The 21,439-nt window shown below is 44.5% G+C and overlaps 1 protein-coding gene across 1 annotated transcript in view; it reads right to left on the bottom strand.

The window, feature by feature from the left end:
- LOC106555289 (uncharacterized) overlaps window positions 1-21,439 on the bottom strand; it is a 48,985-nt gene that overhangs the window by 11,723 nt on the left and 15,823 nt on the right. The window contains exons 5-12 of the mRNA XM_014074110.2: window positions 18,871-18,929; window positions 18,284-18,394; window positions 14,870-15,000; window positions 12,332-12,456; window positions 11,558-11,663; window positions 8,006-8,171; window positions 6,372-6,432; window positions 3,884-3,939 (exon numbers count right to left, since the gene is read on the bottom strand). Of these exons, the coding sequence (XP_013929585.2) occupies window positions 3,884-3,939; window positions 6,372-6,432; window positions 8,006-8,171; window positions 11,558-11,663; window positions 12,332-12,456; window positions 14,870-15,000; window positions 18,284-18,394; window positions 18,871-18,929 (815 nt within the window). The remainder of the gene's footprint in view (window positions 1-3,883; window positions 3,940-6,371; window positions 6,433-8,005; window positions 8,172-11,557; window positions 11,664-12,331; window positions 12,457-14,869; window positions 15,001-18,283; window positions 18,395-18,870; window positions 18,930-21,439) is intronic.

Below are 21,439 nucleotides of genomic sequence, written 5' to 3'. Positions count from 1 at the left end.
AGATATTCTAGAAGGTGAATGGTAGTGAACGGTGCCGGGTGTGGGACCTGGGAAGTCGGAGGGGATTAGGGAGGGGGGTTCATTGGGGGTGGGTGGGTGGGTGGAGATATAGTCTCAATATATAGAATAAGAAGAATACACTTGTATACTGTTGTTCCTTATCTTTTCTTTTTATTTTTCTCTTTTTTTTCTTTTTCTTTTTCTTTTTTTCCTTCTCTTTTCTTTTTAGCGCAATTTTTAGTAACTGAATAGATTAATGAATAGAGAAATGCACCAAAGTGAGAAGTAGAGGAAAAGAAGAGGGAGAAGTAAGGAGGGAGGAAGAGGGGAATGTAAGGAGGATGAGAGGGGAAGGAGGGTGAGGAAAGCGAGAAAGGAAGATAGGAGGGGAAAGGGAAGTAGGAGGGGTGATTGTTGGAGGGAGAAAGGAAAGTTGGAGGGGGAGAAGAAGGGGTGTATGAAAGCGACAGGTTGGGTTTATGATGAGTTGTGTTTAGGTTGGTTTTTTTTTTATTATATTATTATTATTGCAAATATTCAGTATATAAGTGAATGTACAAAATTGAAAATGAAAATGAATAAAACATTTGAAACAGTAAAAAAAATTGCTGCATCACCAGCCATAAACCTCACCGCATGTCACTGTCTAAAGTGAAGGAAGATCAGATGGGATTTCCCAGTTGGAAAACAGGATAGATTCCAGATTCTGTTTTCTCAAGAAAAAAAGGTTAAAAATAACCAAGTGTGGTTTCATGGGGCTCACTGCTTCATTTAAAGCACCCGATCCACTCGGTCAGGTTGGGAGGCAGCCATCCAGACTGTTGAAGTGATCACCATATCCTTGCTCCTAGGATTCACTATATATGACAACTGAGCCCCAGATTTCTGCTGCAAAGCAAGACAGTTGTTAAGTGAGTTTTGCTTCATTTCGCAACCTTTCTTGCCACAGTTGTTAAATGAACCATTGCAGTTGCCAAGTTAGTATTAAGTGAATCTGGTTTCCCCATTGACTTGGCTTGTCAGAAGGTTGCAAAGAGATCCAGAAGGTGTGCTCCTGGATGCTGCAAATAAGACCCAGTTGCCAAGCAGCCAAATTTTGATCACATGACTCTGGGGATGATGAAAGTTGTGTGAAAAATGCTCATAGTTTGCTTTTTTCAGTGCCACTGTAACTGAACGGTCCCTGAATGAATGGTTGTAAGTCGAGGGCTACCTATAGTCCTACTCAACACACCTGATGGTGCAGCCTCTGGGGATTTGAATCAAAGGCTAATGAAAATAAGCTTCAGGGTGTGAAGAGGGACTTTGGTGCTGTGTGGATGAGACCTAGTTCTCAACCTCTTCACGTGGTTTGCTTATAGATGTTCATTATAAAGACAGGCAACTATGGCTGAGCTCTTAGGGTGACAAACTCTTCTTGCCCTTTAGGAGGGGCGTGAAAACCTGGCTCTTTGCACAGGCATCGGGCTAGGATGGAAATGAATCCGGAAAATTAAACGTATAGAATTGGTGGGAGGCTGGAGTGCTGTGATAGGATACAGAATGGTATTGGGGGATTTTGTGGGTTATATATGAGCCACAGTGGCGCAGTGGTCAGAGTGCATTCCTCCAGGCTACTTATGTTGACTGCCGGCTGACTGCCATTTGGCAGTTCGAGTCTCACCAGGCTCAAGGTTGACTCAGCTTTCCACCCTTCCAAGATCGGTAAAATGAGGATCCAGATTGTTGGGGGCAACAGGCTGACCCTGTAAACCACTTAGAGAGGGCTGTAAAGCACCATTAAGTGGTATATAAGTCTTAAGTGCTATTGCTATATTTATTCTGATTTTATGGAATGTTGTGAGCTGCCTGGGATTGTCAAGTACGGGATAATCAATAAACCTCTTTCGATCAACTTGATCTCTTAAGCCCAGAATGCTCTGAGACTAATCTCACTCCTGGTTCACACCAAGTGTAACAGAAGGGGAACACCCACCACCACTGAAGAAGAAGGGGGTTGGACTAGAAGACCTCCAAGGTCCCTTCCAACTCTGTTATTTTGAAATGCCTTCTGTAAAGCATCAAGAGGGAAGAATCTTTTTGCCCACTTCAGACACTAGCATGGCTGAGGAATAGTCCACAAGTCCTAAAGTTGTCAAGGTTGGAGATCCTTTCACTAGAAGCATAAAGACTGAGTTCCCTTTAAACCTTAATCACTGAAACAAATAAAGAAGCTTTCTTATCCCTCTTGCTTGTGTGTCCTCCCTCATTAAGCAAATTGGGAGTTGAAAGCAGAAAGGGCTTTCCTAGTCAGGCAGAAATTTAAATTCAAGCATCTACTCAAGCAAGTTTCCTATTAACATGACCAGGTCCTTCAATCCCTTGATGTCTTCAAGTCCTTCTCTGCAGCTGTTCCATTTCAACCAAATCCTTCTTAAATTATGGTGCTGAGGACCAGGCACAGTGATTGAGTGGGGTCAGTTGCAGTTAAAAGGAGGTTTGGATGTTGTTTTCAAGCAAATAGGCCGTCCATTAATCAAATTCCTTCAGAACTGGGCAGAACAAAAGAGGCATGGAAGAATGTGCATCTTCTACTTCTATCTTCCCACAGGCCTGACACTAGTTTTAAATGAAGGGGATGTTTACAACCGAAGCATTCAAATATTTGGAAAGCTGCTAGGATAAGTAGCTCCAACCTGTCCCAGACTGTTGCAACTATCATGAGTAATGTCTTCCTTAGGCCAAAGAGGGAGAACTATTACACCCCTATAGAAGCTCCATTATCTTGATGTCAAAAGTCCTCTTGTCCTGCAGAACATTGTTACCATTGCAGTGGTAGTTAAAGCATTTACTCACTTCCCCCTGGCTTCCAAAGAGATAGTTTGTCAGTTCCAAGTGTCACTTGAGGGTAAAATATGTCTCAGTGTCTCCTTTTGCCACAAATCCTGCTTAATGATAGTTCCCGCTATGGCAAATGTTAAGAACTTTCTTTCCTGGAGCTTTTGTCGTTCTGTCCTTGACAAGAATTCAGCTAAACTATATGGCACTCACTGAACACTGTAATAAATACTTCCTAATGTCAAGGTAGTCACCATATCACTGATCCCCAGTAAGTCCTTCAAGATGAAGGCCAAGAAGCTCTCAGCATGATGTCAAGGTACCTCTTTGAAAATTTAGACTTACAGGAGGTGATACGGTTATCTCTATGTATACATCAGTATCATTGAAGTGTCCTATATTATTTGACATAGTCTGGAATCCTTGTGGTAACTTTTCCCATACAGGTGACTCCTCAATTCAGAAAAGTAATCATATAGAAATGCACAGAACTATGTATAACTTGCAATTGTTTTGCACAGACGTTTCTCTTTTTCTGCTGGAAAAGAAACAATGGTTTTAGCTTGAATGAAGAGTGTGTGTAGTTCCACGAATTCCCGACGGTTCGTGAAAACAGGTGCCTACAATAACACAGGGGGGTCGGGAAAACTAAATGGTGATCCATTGGAACACAATTTGGGATGGGATTTGGGGTCTTTTTCAGGTCACAAGAATAAGGCATATGTGGAAAGGTGAAAATCCTTGCAAATGAATTCATTGACGTGTGAGAGGAAGAGATAATTGCACGCATAGAAAATATCATTACAAAACTCCAGTTTAACAATGGTGTTGAAGAGAAGCCCTGAGGGAAGAAAGAAAGAGGACCAAAAGGCCCCCATTCGGCAGCCTTGCAGGATGTTCTACTTTGGAGGAGAGGGCTGCCAACATCGGCCAAGGCAGGACAATCACAGAAGAGTCCAGAGCTGACCCCCAAGAGCTGAACTGGCCCATCCTTGTGACCCATCGTGGGTTGTGCAAAACAACAATCCACTCCGCCTATCGGCTGCAAGGGCTCGGAGGGGCTCACCTGTGGAGTTGTAGCTGAAGGGAGGTGGCTGCCGGTTGCTGTAGCTGGCAGGCTGGCTTTGGGGAGAGAGGGAGACAACACACAGGAAGGGTTAGCAACATCTAATTCCCATCATTAATTCAGGCTGAAAAGTAAAATCAGGAAGGGAAAGGATAATTCCACTTCCTAACTGGATTAGCTCTGTAAACAACACACTCCTTTCTTATAGTAGCCGCGGTGGCATAGTGGTTAGAATGTAGTACTGCAGGATACTTCTGCTGACTGACTGCTGCCAGCAGTTCTGCAGTTCGATTCTTACTGGATCAAGGTGGACTCAGCCTTCCATCCTTCTGATGGGGACCCAGGTGGTTGGGGGCAAGAGACTGACTCTGTAAACCGCTTAGAGAGGGCTATAAAACTCTATGAAGCGGTATATAAGTGCTATTGCTATGATAGTTCCCTGTATTCTTTATCCACTGCCTAACCAAACATCTCTTGGTTAATCTATCCACTGGGACCAGCATGTTGGTGAGAAGGACTGAGCAATTCAAATAAAGATAGGCCTCAATTGCTAAGCAAGTCAGTTGTTAAGTGAATTGTGCTCCATTTTATGACCTTTCTTCCCACAGTTGTTAAGTGAATCACTGCAATTGTTAAGTTAATAGCTTGGTTGTTACATAAATATGGCTTCCCTCTTGACTTTGCTTGTCAAAAAGTTGCAAAAGAGGATCTTGTGATCCCAGGACAATTCAACCGCCATAAATACACGCCACTTGACAAGCACCCGAATTTTGAACATGTAATTATGGGGATGCTGCAAGTTATAGATGTAAAAACTGGTCATAAGTCACTTTTCTTCAGTGCAGTTGATCACTAAATGAATTGTAAGTCGAGGACTACGTGCACTGAAGAACAAAGAGAAACCTGGGCAGATAAAGCCAGAGGAGAAATCCTGGTCTTCACAACCAAGTTGCCCGTGTGAATCTTTCAAGCAGAGCCCAATGGCCCTTGCCTACGCCTCCGTGATTGCTCTTCAGCCATTTCTCTGAAGGCAAAAGGGCCGTCTCACTTGGGAGACTCTATAGAAAACCAGACGTTTCCTCACAAATGCCTGGAATTTCCTTATGAAGCTCTCTAAGCTCAGTTGTGATTGTAAGTTAGGGACTATCTTTATTTCAACTTCTCGGTTCTTCTCACCCACATGCTGGTTCCAGTGGACAGATTAACCCAGGGATGTTTGGCTCCTGGGATTTCCCTATAAAGCCATTTTGCCAGTCATTTATTCCATTGATTCCGAATGGCATGGCTCTTCATTTCCGGAAGCTCTTGCATTCACTGCTTATCAGGGATGGATGCCAAGAATCAATTCAATGATTGTGCAATATATACAACCACATCAGTATTTCTCAACCTTGGCAACTTTTAAGACATGTGGACTTCAACTCCCAGAATTCCCCAGACAGCATGATGCTTTCAGGCGAAGTATGAAATGTCTGTGTTATTTTAATATGCTATACACTGAAATACCAAGGAAATGTGTGAAAAATTAGTAATATTAACTTTGATGCTCCATTTTTGGCACCCTATAGATTTCCTAAGGCTTCTATAAAATGCCTGATTTCGCACACTGATGGTAAGAGTGAACTAGACAACTCGTGGCCTGCTGGGTCATGGTTTCAGAGAGATTTTCTGACCAGATTCATCCATGCTTTCAATCATGGAGAGCTCCTAAAAGATCTGGAAAAGTTCTTAAAAATTCAGGGAGATGTTTGTAGATGCCTCTGCCTTGAAAGTAGCTGAGGTCGGACTATACAGCACAGTCAAATATGGGTAGTAGAACAGAGGAAATGTTTTATAGCATTTTGTATTATGCCAGAAACTGCTTTATAATCATTTTTGTGTCATAAAGTGTTTTTTTAAAAATGCCAAATTTCAATTCCTCAGGAGTCCTGGATGTTGGGGCCTTCTGCCAGGTAGCCCATCCGAAGAACCTTAGTGGAAACAGTTTTGTCCTACTGTGCAGGTTCACTCAGTTAAAGATTACAGATGCAAGAGTTTTAGTAATACAGGCAATCCTCGACTTACAACCACAATTGAGCCCAAAATTTATTTTCTTAAGCGAGAAATTTAAATGAGTTTTGCCCCATTTTACAACATTTCTTGCCACAGTTGTTAAGTGAATCACTGCAGTTGATAAGTTGTTAAGCAATTCTGGCTTCCCCATTGACTTTGGTTGTCACAAAAGGGGATCACGTGGCCCCAGGACACAGCGACCGTCATAAATAGGAGGCAGTTGCCAAGCGTCTGAATTTTGATCACATGAACCCTGGGGAGGCTGCAACCATCGTAAGTGTGAAAAATGGTCACGTGTCACTTTTTTCAGTGCCACTGTAACTTTGAAGGGTCACTAAATGAACTGTTGTAAGTCGAGGACTACCTCTATCCAGATTCAAAAGCTGAGCAAATGGCCTGGACCTGCAGCCAGAGGGCCCATCTCCTTCTCACTTACCCATCCAGGGTTGGAATCAAGAGAGCGGGTGGAGGAGCCAGAGGAGGAGGAGGAAACAGCCCTGTCAATAAGAAGACATGAGTGACAGTCATTAGAAGACAGGATGGCCGCTGTGTGACACGCCCTTTCTCTTTAGGGACCACCTTTTCCCTTCTATCTTCTTCCAGCAACTGAATCACTTCACACAGATGCCCCAAGTCCCCACATTGCACCTTCCTCCAGTTCTCTCAACTGGGAACCATACAGGGGATAAACCTGGGCTAAGCAGGACACAGGAATCTGGTTGCCAGGGGTTGGTGCCTTCCTTGGGGGGATGCCACACGCAGCCCTTGATTGACCCATGCAGAATAAATCAGAAAGATCTAATCAAGGCAGGTCGGGAACATCTGAAGAACAACTTCATTCTGGTGGCTTCAGAGAAGAATTAGCAGAGAATCCTTGACTTATGGCCATAAATTGACCCCAAAATTTCTGTTGCTGAGATATTTGTTAAATGAGTTTTGCTCTATTTTATGACCTTTCTTGCCACAGTTGTCAAGTGAATCACTGCAGTTGTTAAGTCAGTAACGTGGTTGTTAAGGGAATTTGACTTTTCCATTGCCTTTGCTTGTGAGAAGGTTGCAAAAGGTGATCATATGACGTCTGGGATATTGCAACCGTCATAAATACAAGTCAGTTTACAAGCATCTGAATTTTTATCACATGACCATGGGGACGCTACAACAGTCGTAAGTCTGAAAAATGATCACTTTTTCAATGCCATTGTAACTTCAAACAGTCACTAAATGAACTGTTGAAGTCAAGGACTCCCTGTATAGAAGGCTTGGCTGTCCCAAATGAGGAAACAAGGGCAAAAGGTCCTTCTCTCATGGGCTCCAATCCAAAAACTCCCAGCATGGCTGATCCAGCATCCTAAGTAGCTCAGACTGGGGCAAATTGCTCTCCCGTGCTTTTCTAGGGAAGAGTCTTTACTTCCAAGAAACTAATGGTGGTTATCCTACCTGGGTACAGAAGAACTGCATGCCACATTTAAATCCAGTTTAAAATTAACTAGGATAAAGATCACAAAGATATACATGTGTGAATCTAAATCAAAATGGGGACATTCTGATGAAGTCATTCTGATGCTTACATGTGGATGTGCCTTACAATGTTAAGAGGAACGTTCCTTATTTCTTTAGATAATCTCACCTAACTTTAATCCTTAGGTGGGGGAGCACAAGGTAATATTAGGGATGTGAGCTAACCAGGGAAATAGAAGCAATAAGAAATGGGAGGAGACCACATCAAACCACTTCTTGGTGGATGACAGTCCATGGAGACCCAGGAGTTGAGTTGAAGGAGAATTTCTCTTTTAATCCCAATCTAAGCAATCCATTGGCAAGGCTGCCTGTTGCCTGTTCTGGACTGGCCTCTTTCCAATCTTCTCTGCAGAAACGGAGTTCAGCTAAGGAGCAAATCCTTCTCCTCCTCATGCAATTTAAAAGCAAGAGTATCTCCAGTGTTAACCCCAAGGCCATTCTCCTGCCAATGTCTGCTAGAACAGACTTCTGGCTCAACTAATCAGACTTCAAGACCAAGATCGTTTTGTGTCCTAGTTCCAGTTTTAGTATCTGCACTAGCAGGACACCTACCTGGAGGATGGAGAGGCGGTGGGACAGAGGCAACTTGTGGCGGAGGAGGATGGAGAAAGTGGGGCGGAGGCCCACTTAGTGCCGGAGGTGGGCCTGCCGGGGGCACAAATGGCTGTTGCTGAGGGGGCTGAGCAGGCTGAGTTTTGCTCCCATGGTCTCCAAGCACCTTTCAGTAGAGAGCACAGAGGAATAAGCAGGTTAGGACTTCAGAAAAAAAGAAACCTAGTCAAAGCAAGTCCCCAAGCAGGAAATGCATCAGGCTGCAACATCATGGGAATGGAGCCTGGATGAGAGGAGGAGGTCCTGCGTGTTGAATTCAGCTTGACTTAAAAAAAAACCCAACCAAACCAAATCAACCCTGAAAGAGACTTGGAAGGCCTAATGCCGGTGGGCCCTGAACTAGGCTTCCAAAGTTTCAGAGCTCCATTCATTTGTTTGCCTAATTTATTTCAGAGTTCAGATTTCATTGCTGCAGAGTGAAAGTTTTTGAAGCCAGGTAGTCCTTGACCTATGACCGCAATTCAGCCCAAAATTTCTGTTGCTAAGCAAAACATTTGTTAAGTGAATTTTGCCCCATTTTACAACCTTCTTTGCCACAATTGTTAAGTGAATCACTGCAGTTGATAAGTTAGTAACATGGTTGTTAAATGAATCTGTCTTGTCTATTGACTTTGCTTGTCAGAAGGTCACAAAAGGGGGTCATATGACCATGGGACACTGCAACCGCTGTAAGTATGAGTCAATTGCCAAGCATCTGAATTTTGATCACATGACCATGGGGATGATGTAAGGGTCATAGGTGTGAAAAATGGTCATAAGTATTTTTTTCAATGCTGTTGTAACTTTGAACTATCACTAAACAAACTGTTATAAGTTGAGGTGTCAGGCCTGCAAGCCTTCTTTTCCTTTTTGGACTTCAGGCCTGCCACACTTTATAATATTCTACTATGCATTTTCTATTGTGGGAAAATGGGAGGGGGGGATTGTACGGAGTTGGGTGATATATAGCCATAACAAAATTCTTTCTAGGAAGTCAAGGTCATCCTTTGTCTCTACACCTGGCTGGAACTGGATGGGTGGAAGCTGCCAGCGTGGCAGTGGAAGATTGGACCATGTGATGGACTTGTAGGTGTGGCGGCAAGATCTTGAAATTTTCAGATTCGGGTTTTTCCAGATGTGCCAATATGGCTCTCTTAATAAATTGGAACTTTGAGGAATCGTTTGCCTTTGACTCTGATTTACTTTTGGATGCTATTTGGAATCCTGACACAAGGACTACCCCCAGATGAAGACTGCCTCTTCACTGATAATATTACTTAGTTTGGGTCACGAAGCACCTGCAAGGAAACAGCCAAGCTCAGAGAGCAGCCAGGATCCTTCATTTCAACCCCGAGCTACAAATATTTGCCTCTTTTTACCAGAACATCTCAAGAGGCAGAAATATTCCAGGACTGAAATAAGGATGAGATCTTGCACAGCACTAAAGGTCTCAGGAGGGGATCAAACTATTCTCCAGAGCACCAGAGGGCAGGAAAGAAGCGATGGATGAAACTAATCAAGGAGAGAAGTGACCTAGAACTAAGGAGAAACTTCCTGACAGTAAGAACAATCAACCAGTGGAACAACTTCTCTCCAGAAGTTGTGGGTGCTCCGACAATGGAAGTTTTTAAGAAGAGACTGGACAGCCATTTATCTGGAATGGTCTAGGGCTTCCTGTTTGTGAAGGGAGTTGGACTACAAGACCTCCAAAGTCCCTTCCCACTCTGTTGTTCTATGTTCTATTTATGTGGTTCCTGGTTGGGGTATCTTTTAGTTGTTAATTAGGGAGTTGATGGCTGACTATTAAATCATTTAACAATCATAAGCCCCAAAGTTTGGAAGAATAAACATTGGTCTTAATAACTGGACTAAGATTGGATTCTGCAACATTATCCTGGGATGTATGAATTTACCTTCAATCGCACCAGGTTTCATTAATAATATCCAAGTTGGTGCAGTTCGGACCCAGTGCCCTTGCTTTAAAAACATGAAACTATTCAGACGGGGTATTTTTCTTTTGGGATATGTGTTGGTGAAGTTCTGCATCATCACCTAATTGATGTCACATATGTCCAATCGATTCAGGAAAGAAATACTAGAAATTATAGATTACTCACATACTTTTTCAAGCATGGTTCCTGGAAAAATAGTGCTGTAATGAGATTTTATTTACAGGAGATTTATAAAACTAGAATGTGGAGAGAGGGAAGGAAGCAATCCCCTCTCAATTTGAAAACAGCATTTAAAAGAAAGAACAAGTTATAGCAATGGTTAGATCATTTATAGTTTGAGGAAACCAAAATGAAAGATGCCGGTAGATTTACAGAAATTATGATTTTGGGATGAACTATATTGAGACAGATCTTCAGCTGATGTTTGACACACTGTAGTTTGAAAGAAGAGAAACATTTTAAAATGGAATAAAGAGGAGGATAATCCAGCCTTGCATACAAAGATATAGAGTAACAGAATAACAAGAGTTGGAAGGGACCTTGGAGGACTTCTAGTCTAACCCCCTGCTCAAGCAGGAGACCTTACACCTTTTCAGGCAAATGGCTGTCCAATTTTTTCTTAAAAACCTTCAGTGATGAAACACCCACAATTTTTTGAGGCAAGCCATTCCAATGGTTCTCCGTGTCAGGAAATTTCTCCTTAGGTTCTAGGTTGAATCTTTCTTTCACAATCTTCCACCCGTTACTTCTTATCCTGCTTCAGATGCTTTGGAGAATTGGTTGATGTCCTCCTCTCTGTGGCAGCCTCTCATATATTGGGAGCTGCTATCAGATCACCCCTGGTCCTTCTCTTTGTTAGACCTTACTTGCCTACGGCAGAATCTTGCCACACTAAAGTAACTATCTGCATAGATATGAATATACCCCATGAATCAAAAGGCATTTTGATCCTCTTCTTTGTTGGACTAGACAAACCGTATTTTTTGGAGTATGAGACACACCTTTTCCCCCCCTAAGAGGGTGAAAATTTGGGTGCGTATTATACATTGAATGTAGCCCCACCCACCCACTGTCCCCCACCCTTTGGCCTCTGCCTCCCAGCAATTTACCTCCTTGCAGCAAATGGGGAAAATGGGGCTTGTGGAAGCTGCAATAGGCTATAGCAATCCTTGCAGCCTGAAACAGCTGATGATCCCATGCTTTAGGCCAATGCTGAGAGGCAAATTGCTGGGAGGCAGAAGCAGATTCCCCCCCCCCCTTGTTTTCCTCCCCAAAAGTTAGGTGCCTTTAATACTTCGGAGTGCCTTATACTCCGAAAAAATACAGAATTTACAGCAGCTTCCTCAAGCATTCATCATATAATTTAGCCTCCAGATGCCTTATCATCTTTGTTGCTCTTTTCTTCACACTTTCTAGGGTCTCAACATCTTTTTTACTGTATATTGTGGTGACTAGAAATGGCTACACTGTCCCAAGTGTGGTCTTATCCCAATCAGGAACGTCTAATCTGGATTGAAAGCTAAGAGCGTGCAAGACCTGAGGTCCCCTTTTCAGTTCTTACCTGAATGGGATTTTCTTCGGAGGCATGTTTATCACGCCGCCTTCCTTCCACCCTCCGGATGGTGCCAGCCTGTCCGCCAATCACGTCGATTGTCCCGCCCAGTTTCCTGTTTCCAAAAGAAGACCCATTCAGCATCAGCAGCTGATCTTGATTCCATTGTTCTTCCTGAAACACAGCTCATCCCTGGAGTAATGGATGCCATAAACACACTCAACTCCCATGTTGTGACAACTGCATGCTGCACACAATCCACCAGTAGATCATCATAATTTGATGATAACTTAAGTTCCAATACATTAACACTCAAATTTCTTTTGTGCAATGTTGTGGGCATTTGCTTCCCAAATAGATAAAGCTCCATAAAGCAGAATTTACTATTTAAAAAAACCATCAAAAACTGACCTGCAGCAAGGCTGGCTGGGGCATTCTGGGAGTTGCAGCCCATGCATCCTAAACTTTCTAAGATTGACGAACTAAGATTGCTTTAGAATCTGACCTATCTGCAGGGTTCCTGGGAATGAACCATATTTGCTCTGGGTGTCCATCTAGATCAGTCTTCCCTGGATGAGATGGGTCTGGCCTTCCCTGAATTCTCCTTTGCCTGGAAGCTTAAGATCCCTTCATCTGGAGAAGTTCATGGTGCTGAGACAATTCATGGGGTACTTTAAGCTGCTGAAAATCTTGCAAATAAGGAAGCTTGAGAAAAAGGCTTCAAACCCTTGAGAAAGCAAAAAGCTCTCAAAAACAGTCACCTGAGATATCTCCCTTCAGTACCTGTTTGGAGGAGGTCCGGCTTTTATCCTTCCACCAACGAGGGCAACAAAATCAGTTTTAAAATCCATCTTGATGATATTGTTCTCAGGTTCCTTCTCGGCATTGCCGATTCTTCCTTGTTGAACCTTAAAAACAAAACAAAAAACATTGCAGTGCTAAGACCAGCTTTGAAATCCGAGGTGTTTTCCCTTATCCTCCCATTGAAATCATCCTTTTTTCACTAACTGAAGGGGTCGGCTTCAAATGGAGAGATTCAGCAACCCTCCTCCTCCTCCTCTCCAGGAGATGGAATTCTTCTCTGCAGCCGCCCCCCCCACCGTCACAGCTGGTCCTTGACTTGCAACCATTCGTTTAGCGACAATTTGAAACTACATCGGAAGTTTAAAAAGTGACCTACAACCATTTGGAAGCTGAGTTGTGGTAACTGTACTTCTTTTCTTTTTTGGTCTGAAACCTTTTGCTGCTTAGCCAAGAGGCTCCTTCAGAGGAAGCTGGACTGAAAAAGCTACTTGGATAAGCAGCACACTCACCCCAACCACCACTGCAGCTTCCCCACAGTCAAGTGGTCAGAAATTTGGGCACTTGGCCATTGGCATATACAGGTAGTCCTCGATTTATGACCACAAAGGAGTCCACAATCTCTGTTTCTAAGTGAGACAGTTGCTAAGTGCGTTTTGCCTCATTTTAGGAACTTTCTCGGCACAGTTGTCAAGACTGCAGTTGTTAAGTTAGTTAACAAGGTTGCTAAATAAATCCGGCTTCCCCGTTGACTTCGTTTGCCAGAAGGTCACAAAAGGGGATCGCATGACTCTGGGACAGGCAACCGTCATAAACATGAGTCAGTTGCCAAGCATTTGAATTTTAATCATGCAACCATCCAGATGCTGCAATGGTCATAAATGTGAAAAACAGTCATAAGTCACTTTTTTCATTGCCGTTGTAACTTTGAACAGTCACTAAATGAACCGTTGTAGGACGAGGACTATCTGTATAGATGATGGTTGTGGCGTCCTGGGGCGCCTGGTGGCCATCTGGGATTTTCCCAGGCAGTTTCTGACAAGCAAAGTCAGTGGGGAAAAGCCAGATTCACTTAACAATTTGCTTAACAACCGTGGTAAAAGGTCATAAAGTTGGTTGTGACTCACTTAACAACTGCCTTGCTTAACAATGGAAAATCTGATCTCAGTTGTGGTCATGTCGAGGATTGTCTTTATAAAGCACCTTAAAGTGGAGAGGGGTTAGGATCTGTTGCAGAAGGGATGCAGATGGGTTTAATTTTTAATCTGGAACTCCTGAGCTTTCTGTGTTCACATGCTAGCTATTTCTATCGGACTGAAAAGCCTTCACCTATTTTTATACCTACCCATTTGCCAAGTCTTCTTTGGAAAGCGCAAGAGGTGGCCCACTGAGTTTTTAAAACTGTACATTCAGGGTTTTATTGTTTTTAATTAAGATTAACATAGTACAAAATACAAATGAAAATAGGATGGTAGGAAAATGGGAAAGGAAAAGGGAAGGCAAAGTATAAGATAAGGTGGGGGGGGAAGAAAAGCACTAACTTCCAACTTTTTTCAGCACAGTAGAATACAATATTTTGTATCTTCACACTCTTAGTAGATACCAGCCATTTCTATAACAATGACTAATCTAATTGGCATATTCCAGAGTTAAGATTTCACTGTTTTCTGTCTCGAACACAAAGCTGGATATGATCTTTTCTCTGACTGAAACAATTAATTTTGCTCTCTTGGGGGACCCATCAGTCTTTCCATCCATTTTTCTACTGTGCGAACAGAAGATAACCCTAACTCTACATCTTAATACAGGAGACAAAAGTTTAGTGCTTTTTAATCTTAGCAGCTTTAATATGTGTGGACTTCAAACTCCCAGAATTTCCCAGCCAGCTTGCTTTGAGATGGGTGGATTTCTACTCCCAGACGTTGACTGGGGAATTCTGGGAATTTGGAGTCCAGGCATCTTAAGTTTGGTTGTGGTTTGGTACACAGAAACATAGAAGGGTAGAAGCAACTTACTGCCTTTTGGACGTTCTTGTACAGGTAATCCTTGACTTACGACCATAATTGAGCCCAACATTTCCATTGCTAGGTGAAACGTTTGTTAATTGAATTTTGTCCTATTTTACGACCTTTCTTGCCTCCGTTTTTAAGTGAATGGCTGCAGTTGTTAAGTTAGTAACCTGGTTGTTAAGTAAATCGGGCTCCCTCTTTGAGTTCACTTATAAAAACGTCAAAAAAGTCGCATGACCTTGGGACGCTGGAACCATCAGTTGCCAAGCATCCAAATTTTGACCATGGGGATGCTGAAATGGTCGTTAAGTGTGAAAAATGGTCATAAGTCACTTTTTTCGGTGACGTTGCAACTTTGAATGGTCATTAAACGGACTGTTGTAAGTCGAGGATTACCTGTGCATTATTACAGCCTTTGCGTCCCCCAACCATTCCAAGCCCGTGCAGGTGGCTGACTTCCTTGGGAAGCAAGGCGTCTGAAAGAAACCAGTCTCCCAGCTCTGCCTTTTACCGTGATCTTGTTCTCGGTGCAGATGGGGACCGAAGGCTCCAGGCCAAGCTGAAGCCGGCGCTGCTTTTCACAATAGGCTTTCCACGTTTCCTCGTTGAACCCATAATTGAAATAATCGGAAAGGTCGGCCCCTGGAAAGAAATGAAATGGGTTGACGAAAAGGGTCTCCCAGGAAATCCAGCTCTTCCGGCAAAAAGAACTCTGTGTGGGTGTGTGGGTGTGTTTGCGTGTGTGTGTGTGTGTGTGTGTGTGTGTGTGTGTGAGAGAGAGAGAGAGAGAGAGAGAGAGAGAGAGAGAGAGAGAGAGAGAGAGAGAGAGAGAGAGAGAGAGAGAGAGAGAGAGAGAGAGAGAGAGAGAGAGAGAGAGAGAGAGAGAGAGAGAGTGGAACAATGGCTTGGAGCAACTTCTTTTTGCAGCAGAGAAATCTTCTTTCGGGATTCCTCCACTAAAAAGAAATAAAAGTTACCAGAAAGAAAAAAAGAAAAATAGCCAGGAGATGCTGGCATAGGACACCCCTAGTTCAGGGATCTCCAAACTTGGCAACTTTAAGGCTTGTGGACTTCAACTCATGGCTGGCTAGGGAATTCTGGGAGTTGAAGTCCATAAATCTTAAAGTTGCCAAGTTTGGAGACCTCTTCCCTAGTTGAAGTAAATCATAAAAGATGATCTGGAGAATATTCAAGAACTTGTCCTTCCGGGTCTCCACCTCATTCTCCCACATAGGTAGACACTCTCTGTCTTCTGATGACTCTTGGGAAATTTTTATGACCTTTTTCATTATTGCAAATTATCTCTGCTGTCATATTTCACCAAAACTGGCACTAGCTGTGGCTACAGTTAAGCACAAGTACAAGGTTTTCATTTTTTCCAGGAGTGGAAATTTTTAACACTCCAAATCTTGCTGAAGGATAATTTCTATCTTCTGTTTCCACCAGACACTTCCATTCAGTCCTGTGGAGGCTGAAGATCACCTGGTTATCTTCATGAGTCGTGGTCTACAGGCCACATGCAAGCACAACACGTTTGTGTGGCCCACAAATCAGAGAACCCCCAAGAGTGGGTGGGACCACCATTTAGTTGGCGATTGTGAGATGAAAAGGGTTCTTTCAGCTCGTAGAAGGTGACAAGCGGTGCTTCGTCTTTTAAACATTCTCAAGGTCCTGAAATCTGGGAACATTTATGGTGAAATATATTTAGAGTATGAACACACACACACACACACACACACACGCTAATGGCAATAATCCCAAAGAAAACTAGTGAATATCTGAATGGCATCCATCTTCAATGCAACAAGACAGTTTGTAACCATGATAGCTGAAACTAGGATTCAAAGCAGGTTCACAAATCGTGGTTACAAATCAGGCAGAGTTTGTACAGGTGGTCCTCCACTTAGAACCATTTGTTTAATCACTGTTTGAAATGACAACAGAGCTGAGAAAAATAACTGGCTGGGGGAATTCTGGGAGTTGAAGTCCAGAAGTCTTAAAGTTGCCAAGTTTGGAGACCCCTGGAATGGAGGAAGCCACAGAGGCCGCAGACCCCAGAGAGAGGATTATGCAACAGGAGACACCCCATTCACGCCTATGTTTTTGGTTTTTTGGATTAGATAGGTGCAAAAACCCCACACTCCAAGCAAGATGTTTTCTCTGGAATTCCCTTTGGAAAAAAAAATCCACCAACAAGATCTGTTTCTGTAAGGGCTGGCAGCATAACCTTCCGAGGAGGAAGCCATGCAAGTTAGATAAGAGAAATCTGAGTCCAAAGCAGGAATGTAATTTGAGAAAGCATCTCAGGCTGGATCCTCCTTAGTTCTGTTTAGGAGAAAGGAAGGGAGAGGGAGACACACGGAGAGTGGCCAGAGTCTATAGTAAAAGTAGATTTAGTATTCATCTCTTCCATGTTCCAGTCTGAACTTGTGATGGAACGTGGTGAGGAGGATTCCCAGGAGGGAGGGGATTGATTCCAGAGAGGAAGAGGCAAACTCAGTGCAGAGAACATGTGTCAAAGAAAGAGGGTGAAGGCAGCCTCTCCCTAACAGTTCCCAGAATATATTGTAGATGCAGAAAGTAGAGTCCTCAGTCTGCCAAGAATTTGGTCTGTAGGTATGAAAACAATAAATCTCTCAGCCTGGAAAGGTGGTGTTGAGCCTGACACAGGCGGACTGTGGAATTCTAGGAGCTGAAGTCCACACATGATGCCTGAAGGATTTTGGGAGTCCACAAATGGGGTGATGAAATGTAGTGAGGAGGGGGATCCCTAGGAGGAAGGGAATTTATTCCAGAAGTGGAAGAGGCAACTCAGGCTAGAGATCATGCATCTACTTTAATCCGCATCTACAATATACTCTGTGAGCTATTAGGGAGGGGCTGCCTTCACCATCTTTCTTTCATGCATGGTCTCTAGGCTGAGCCTGCCAAGATTTAGTCTATAGGTGTGAAAATAATAAAGAACACAGCTTGGAAGAATTACTATGTGTCATTCTTGCTTTGAAGCCTGACGGGTCTACCTCAAAAGTACATCAATCTTGCAACTTTAAATGTCCCTCTCCCCCCCATGCATTCATATTCAAGAGAAAAACAGGGCAGGGGTGATGGTGGTGTCCCAGTCTAAGACTCTCTCCAATTCCACTTTTGGTTTGGACTCAGATTTTTCTTCTCTGAGGCTCTTCCTCCTCTTCCTCCTCTTCCTCAAGGTTATCCTCATTTCAGTTTCTAAATGAGGAGAAAAAAGAAAAAAAAGCCAGGAGAAATTATCTGTATGACACTATCTGAAAATAGGGAGGCAAAACTCAGAGGCTGAGCTACAATGATTAAAAAGCCCATCCCTGATTGAGCTGAGCTCTCCAACCCCAAGGAGCAGCGGGATCGCTCAGTGGTTAAGACGCTGGGTTTGTTGGCTGGAAAGGCAGCAGCCCAGGTTCGAGACCCGAGCACCACATGACAGGGTGAGCTCCCGTCCTTGCTCCAGCTCCTGCCAATCTAGCATACAAATGCAAGTAGATAAATAGGTACCACTTCAATGGGAAGGTAACAGGGCTCTGTGAATCATGCCGGCCACATGACCACAGAAATGTTTTTGGACAGCACTGGCTCAATGGCCTTGAAACGGAGATGAGCAGCGCCCCCTAGAGCCAGCAATGACTAGCGGAGTAAAATCCGCAAGGACTCCATTTATCCAACCCCAAGTGAACCGACAGAAAAAGATCTCCCCATTTCCAAAACGATAGTGCTGCTCTTAGATTTCATCGCACCACATTATGGAGAGCAGGCCCATAAACTGCAGGCTGTATCCACCTGCCCCACCTCTCTGCATCAAGGACTGGTGATGCCGGGTCAAACCAAACCAAATTGCGGGGGGGGGGGGAGAGAAAGCCGTTGAACATATTTACCACAAGAAACTTTGAGGCCCCACCTGGTTTCCTCCATGGTTTGTCTTCAAACGATTCTAAATCCACCTCGATTACTGGCAAGCCGTTAACATTCCCCGAAGCCTCTAAATCAATACCTTTAGGCTGCGACTTGGCTTTGAAGAAAGGAAAGCAGGTGGTTAGTGCTGAAGGCAGACGGCGGAGCTGTTCCCAGGGTGAGGAAACGGCAACTCCAAAAAAGATAAATCTCTTCCTGGATAAATTTAGTTTCAGCTCCTGAGTTCTGCCCATTTGCAAATAAAACAGCTTTCTTTGAGTGGGTCTTTCTCAACACAATACATTGTTTTGCTCCATGGAGAAAACAATGGCAAGCAGAGGCAAGGAAGGAAGGAAGGAAGGCAGGCAGGAAGGCAGGAAGGAAGGAAAAGGACATGAAGGAAGGAGGGAAGGAAAGAAGAGAGTCAGCATGCTAATTAAATAGGCCTAATTAATTAATAGCATATGTTACAAAGCCTGATATGGTCTGAGATAGGCTTACATGCCATTTTGATTGTATTGAATATTAATTCAGAATAAAACATTTGTTTGCCCAAAGAAAAAAAGATAACAGAAAATAAAGCTCCATTCATACCTGAGGCTGGTGCTCCGTAGCCTCGACCCATTTTTAGATTCAGGTTCATTGGAGTCCCCCTAAAAGAGAATGAAGACGACAGATCTGCAGCTTCTGGGCAATCTATGTAGGGCTTGGCTCCAATCATCTTTATCAGGGCCTTAAACCAGCACAAATTTAAAAAAAACAGCATGAAAAACATCACTGGGTAGTTCCAAAAATTTTCTGAACTGACAGGCTGACCCAGGAGAAGAGACAAGTGGAGTCTTCTTTGCGGAAACAACACTGTTGGGCTGGTAGCGCCCTCCCCGTCATTCTAATTGGCTTTTGAGGAATAATGGGAGCGGGAGTCCTACCCATCTGGATGGTGTCAGGTTGAGTCACTCTGATTTAACTGAAAGCTGCTTCAATGACTTTGAACATCCAGCAGAAATTTGATCAACTGGAAACCAGAAAATGGTGAGTTTCCAGAGTGAGGTGTGGGAGGAGTAACACATGGGTATTAACCCAACCCTTTTGCCCTGGAGTCTGAGGTAATCTTTTGAGGCCACACCTCCGATCCTCCTTCTGCTCCCCCAGATTAACCTCAGACTCCACCCAGAAGGAGTGTTTTCCTGACTCTCCCTCACCTAGGAAGACTTAGGTTTTTTGCTTTTTCCCTTTCAGGTTTTCTAAGGATTTGCAGCCTCTACGAATCCTGTTGGATTCTACAGGCTTCAGATTAGATTTTTATTTTTAGATTTTACTTTATTTGTATGCCGCCCTTTTCCCTGGAGGGACTCAGGGCGGCTCACAATTCAAGGGAAGGGAGGAATAGACAAGTTACAAACATGAAGACAATACACCGTTAAAAAGCACAACAGTCATACCATTCGAGTGGGGTTGAAGTCTTTAGCCCCAGGCCTGTCGGAACAGCCAGGCTTTAAGGGCTATGCGGAAGGTCTGGAGGGTGGTGAGGGTACGAATCTCCACGGGGAGTTCGTTCCAGAGGGTCAGAGCAGCCACCGAGAAGGCTCTCCTCCGGGTAGTTGCCAGTCGACATTGGCCGGCTGATGGAATTCGGAGGAGGCCTAATCTATGGGATCTTATTGGTCTAGTGGAGGTAATTGGCAGTAGGCGGTCTCTCAAGTACCCAGATCCAATACCATGAAGGGCTTTGTAGGTGACAACTAGCACCTTGAAGCGCACCCGGAGATCAACAGGCAGCCAGTGCAGCTCGCGGAGGATAGGTGTTACGTGGGTGAAACGAGGTGCACCCATGATCGCTCACGCGGCTGCATTCTGGACAAGCTGAAGTCGCCGAATACTCTTCAAGGGCAGCCCCATGTAGAGCACGTTGCAGTACTCCAGCCTAGAGGTCACAAGGGCACGAGTGACTGTTGTGAGAGCCTCCCGGTTCAGGTAGGGACGCAACTGGTGCACCAGGCGAACCTGGGCAAATGCCCCCCTGGTCACAGCTGACAAATGATGTTCAAAAGTTAGCTGTGGGTCCAGGAGGACACCCAAGTTGCGGACCCTATCTGAGGGGCGTACTATTTGACCCCCCAGCCTGAGAGATGGAACACTTGGCCAATTAGTGGGAGGGAAGCACAGCAGCCACTCGGTCTTATCTGGATTGAGTACAAGCTTGTTAACCCCCATCCAGTCTCTAACCGCCTCAAGGCCCTGGCTCATCACATCCATCGCTTCATTGAGTTGGCACGGGGAGGACAGATACAGCTGTGTATCGTCCACATACTGGTGGTATTTTATCCCGTGCCGTCGAATGATCTCGCCCAGGAGTTTCATATAGATATTAAAGAGAAGGGGGGACAGGACCGAACCCTGCGGCACCCCATACGTTAGGGGCCTAGGGGTCGATCTCTGCCCTCCGACTAACACCGACTGCGACCTGTCCGAGAGGTAAGAGGAGAACCACCGTAAGACAGTGCCTCCCACCCCCACCTCCCGCAGTCGTTGCAGAAGGATACTATGGTTGATGGTATCGAAAGCCGCAGAGAGGTCAAGGAGTACCAGGATGGAGGCATGACCTCCATCCCTGGCTCTCCAGAGATCATCGGTCAATGCGACCAAAGCGGTTTCTGTGCTGTAGCCAGGCCTGAAGCCTGACTGGAATGGATCTAGATAACTGGTTTCCTCCAAGGACCGCTGGAGCTGAAAGGCCACCACCTTCTCAACAACCTTCCCCACAAAGGGGAGGTTGGAGACTGGACGATAGTTGTTTAGAACGGCTGGATCCAAAGATGGTTTCTTCAGGAGGGGTCTCACCACCGCCGCCTTTAATGCGGGGGGAAAGACCCCCTCCTGAAGGGAGGCGGCTGGATCCAGCCCCGTGTCACCTCCCTGCTGTTAACAACCAGCCAGGAGGGGCACGGGTCCAGCACACATGTGGAGGCACCTACAGCTCTCATGGCCTTGTCCACGTCCTCAGTGGTAACAGCTTGAAAATCAATCCAGCGATGACCTACCAGATTATCCCTTAGTGCCTCAGCTGGTTCTGCAGGATTGGAGTTCAGGTCCGCCCGAAACCGAGCAACTTTATCCGCGAGGAATTGGACGTAGTCCTCAGCTCTGCCCTGCAAAGGATCAC

This window comes from Thamnophis sirtalis, unplaced genomic scaffold, assembly GCF_051295495.1.
Source record: "Thamnophis sirtalis isolate CommonGarterSnake01/CBP01778 unplaced genomic scaffold, rThaSir2_p1.2 scaffold_13, whole genome shotgun sequence".
NCBI lineage: Eukaryota > Metazoa > Chordata > Lepidosauria > Squamata > Natricidae > Thamnophis > Thamnophis sirtalis.
Note: the sequence above shows the minus strand (reverse complement) of the source record. Positions and strands in the feature narration are given on the sequence as shown.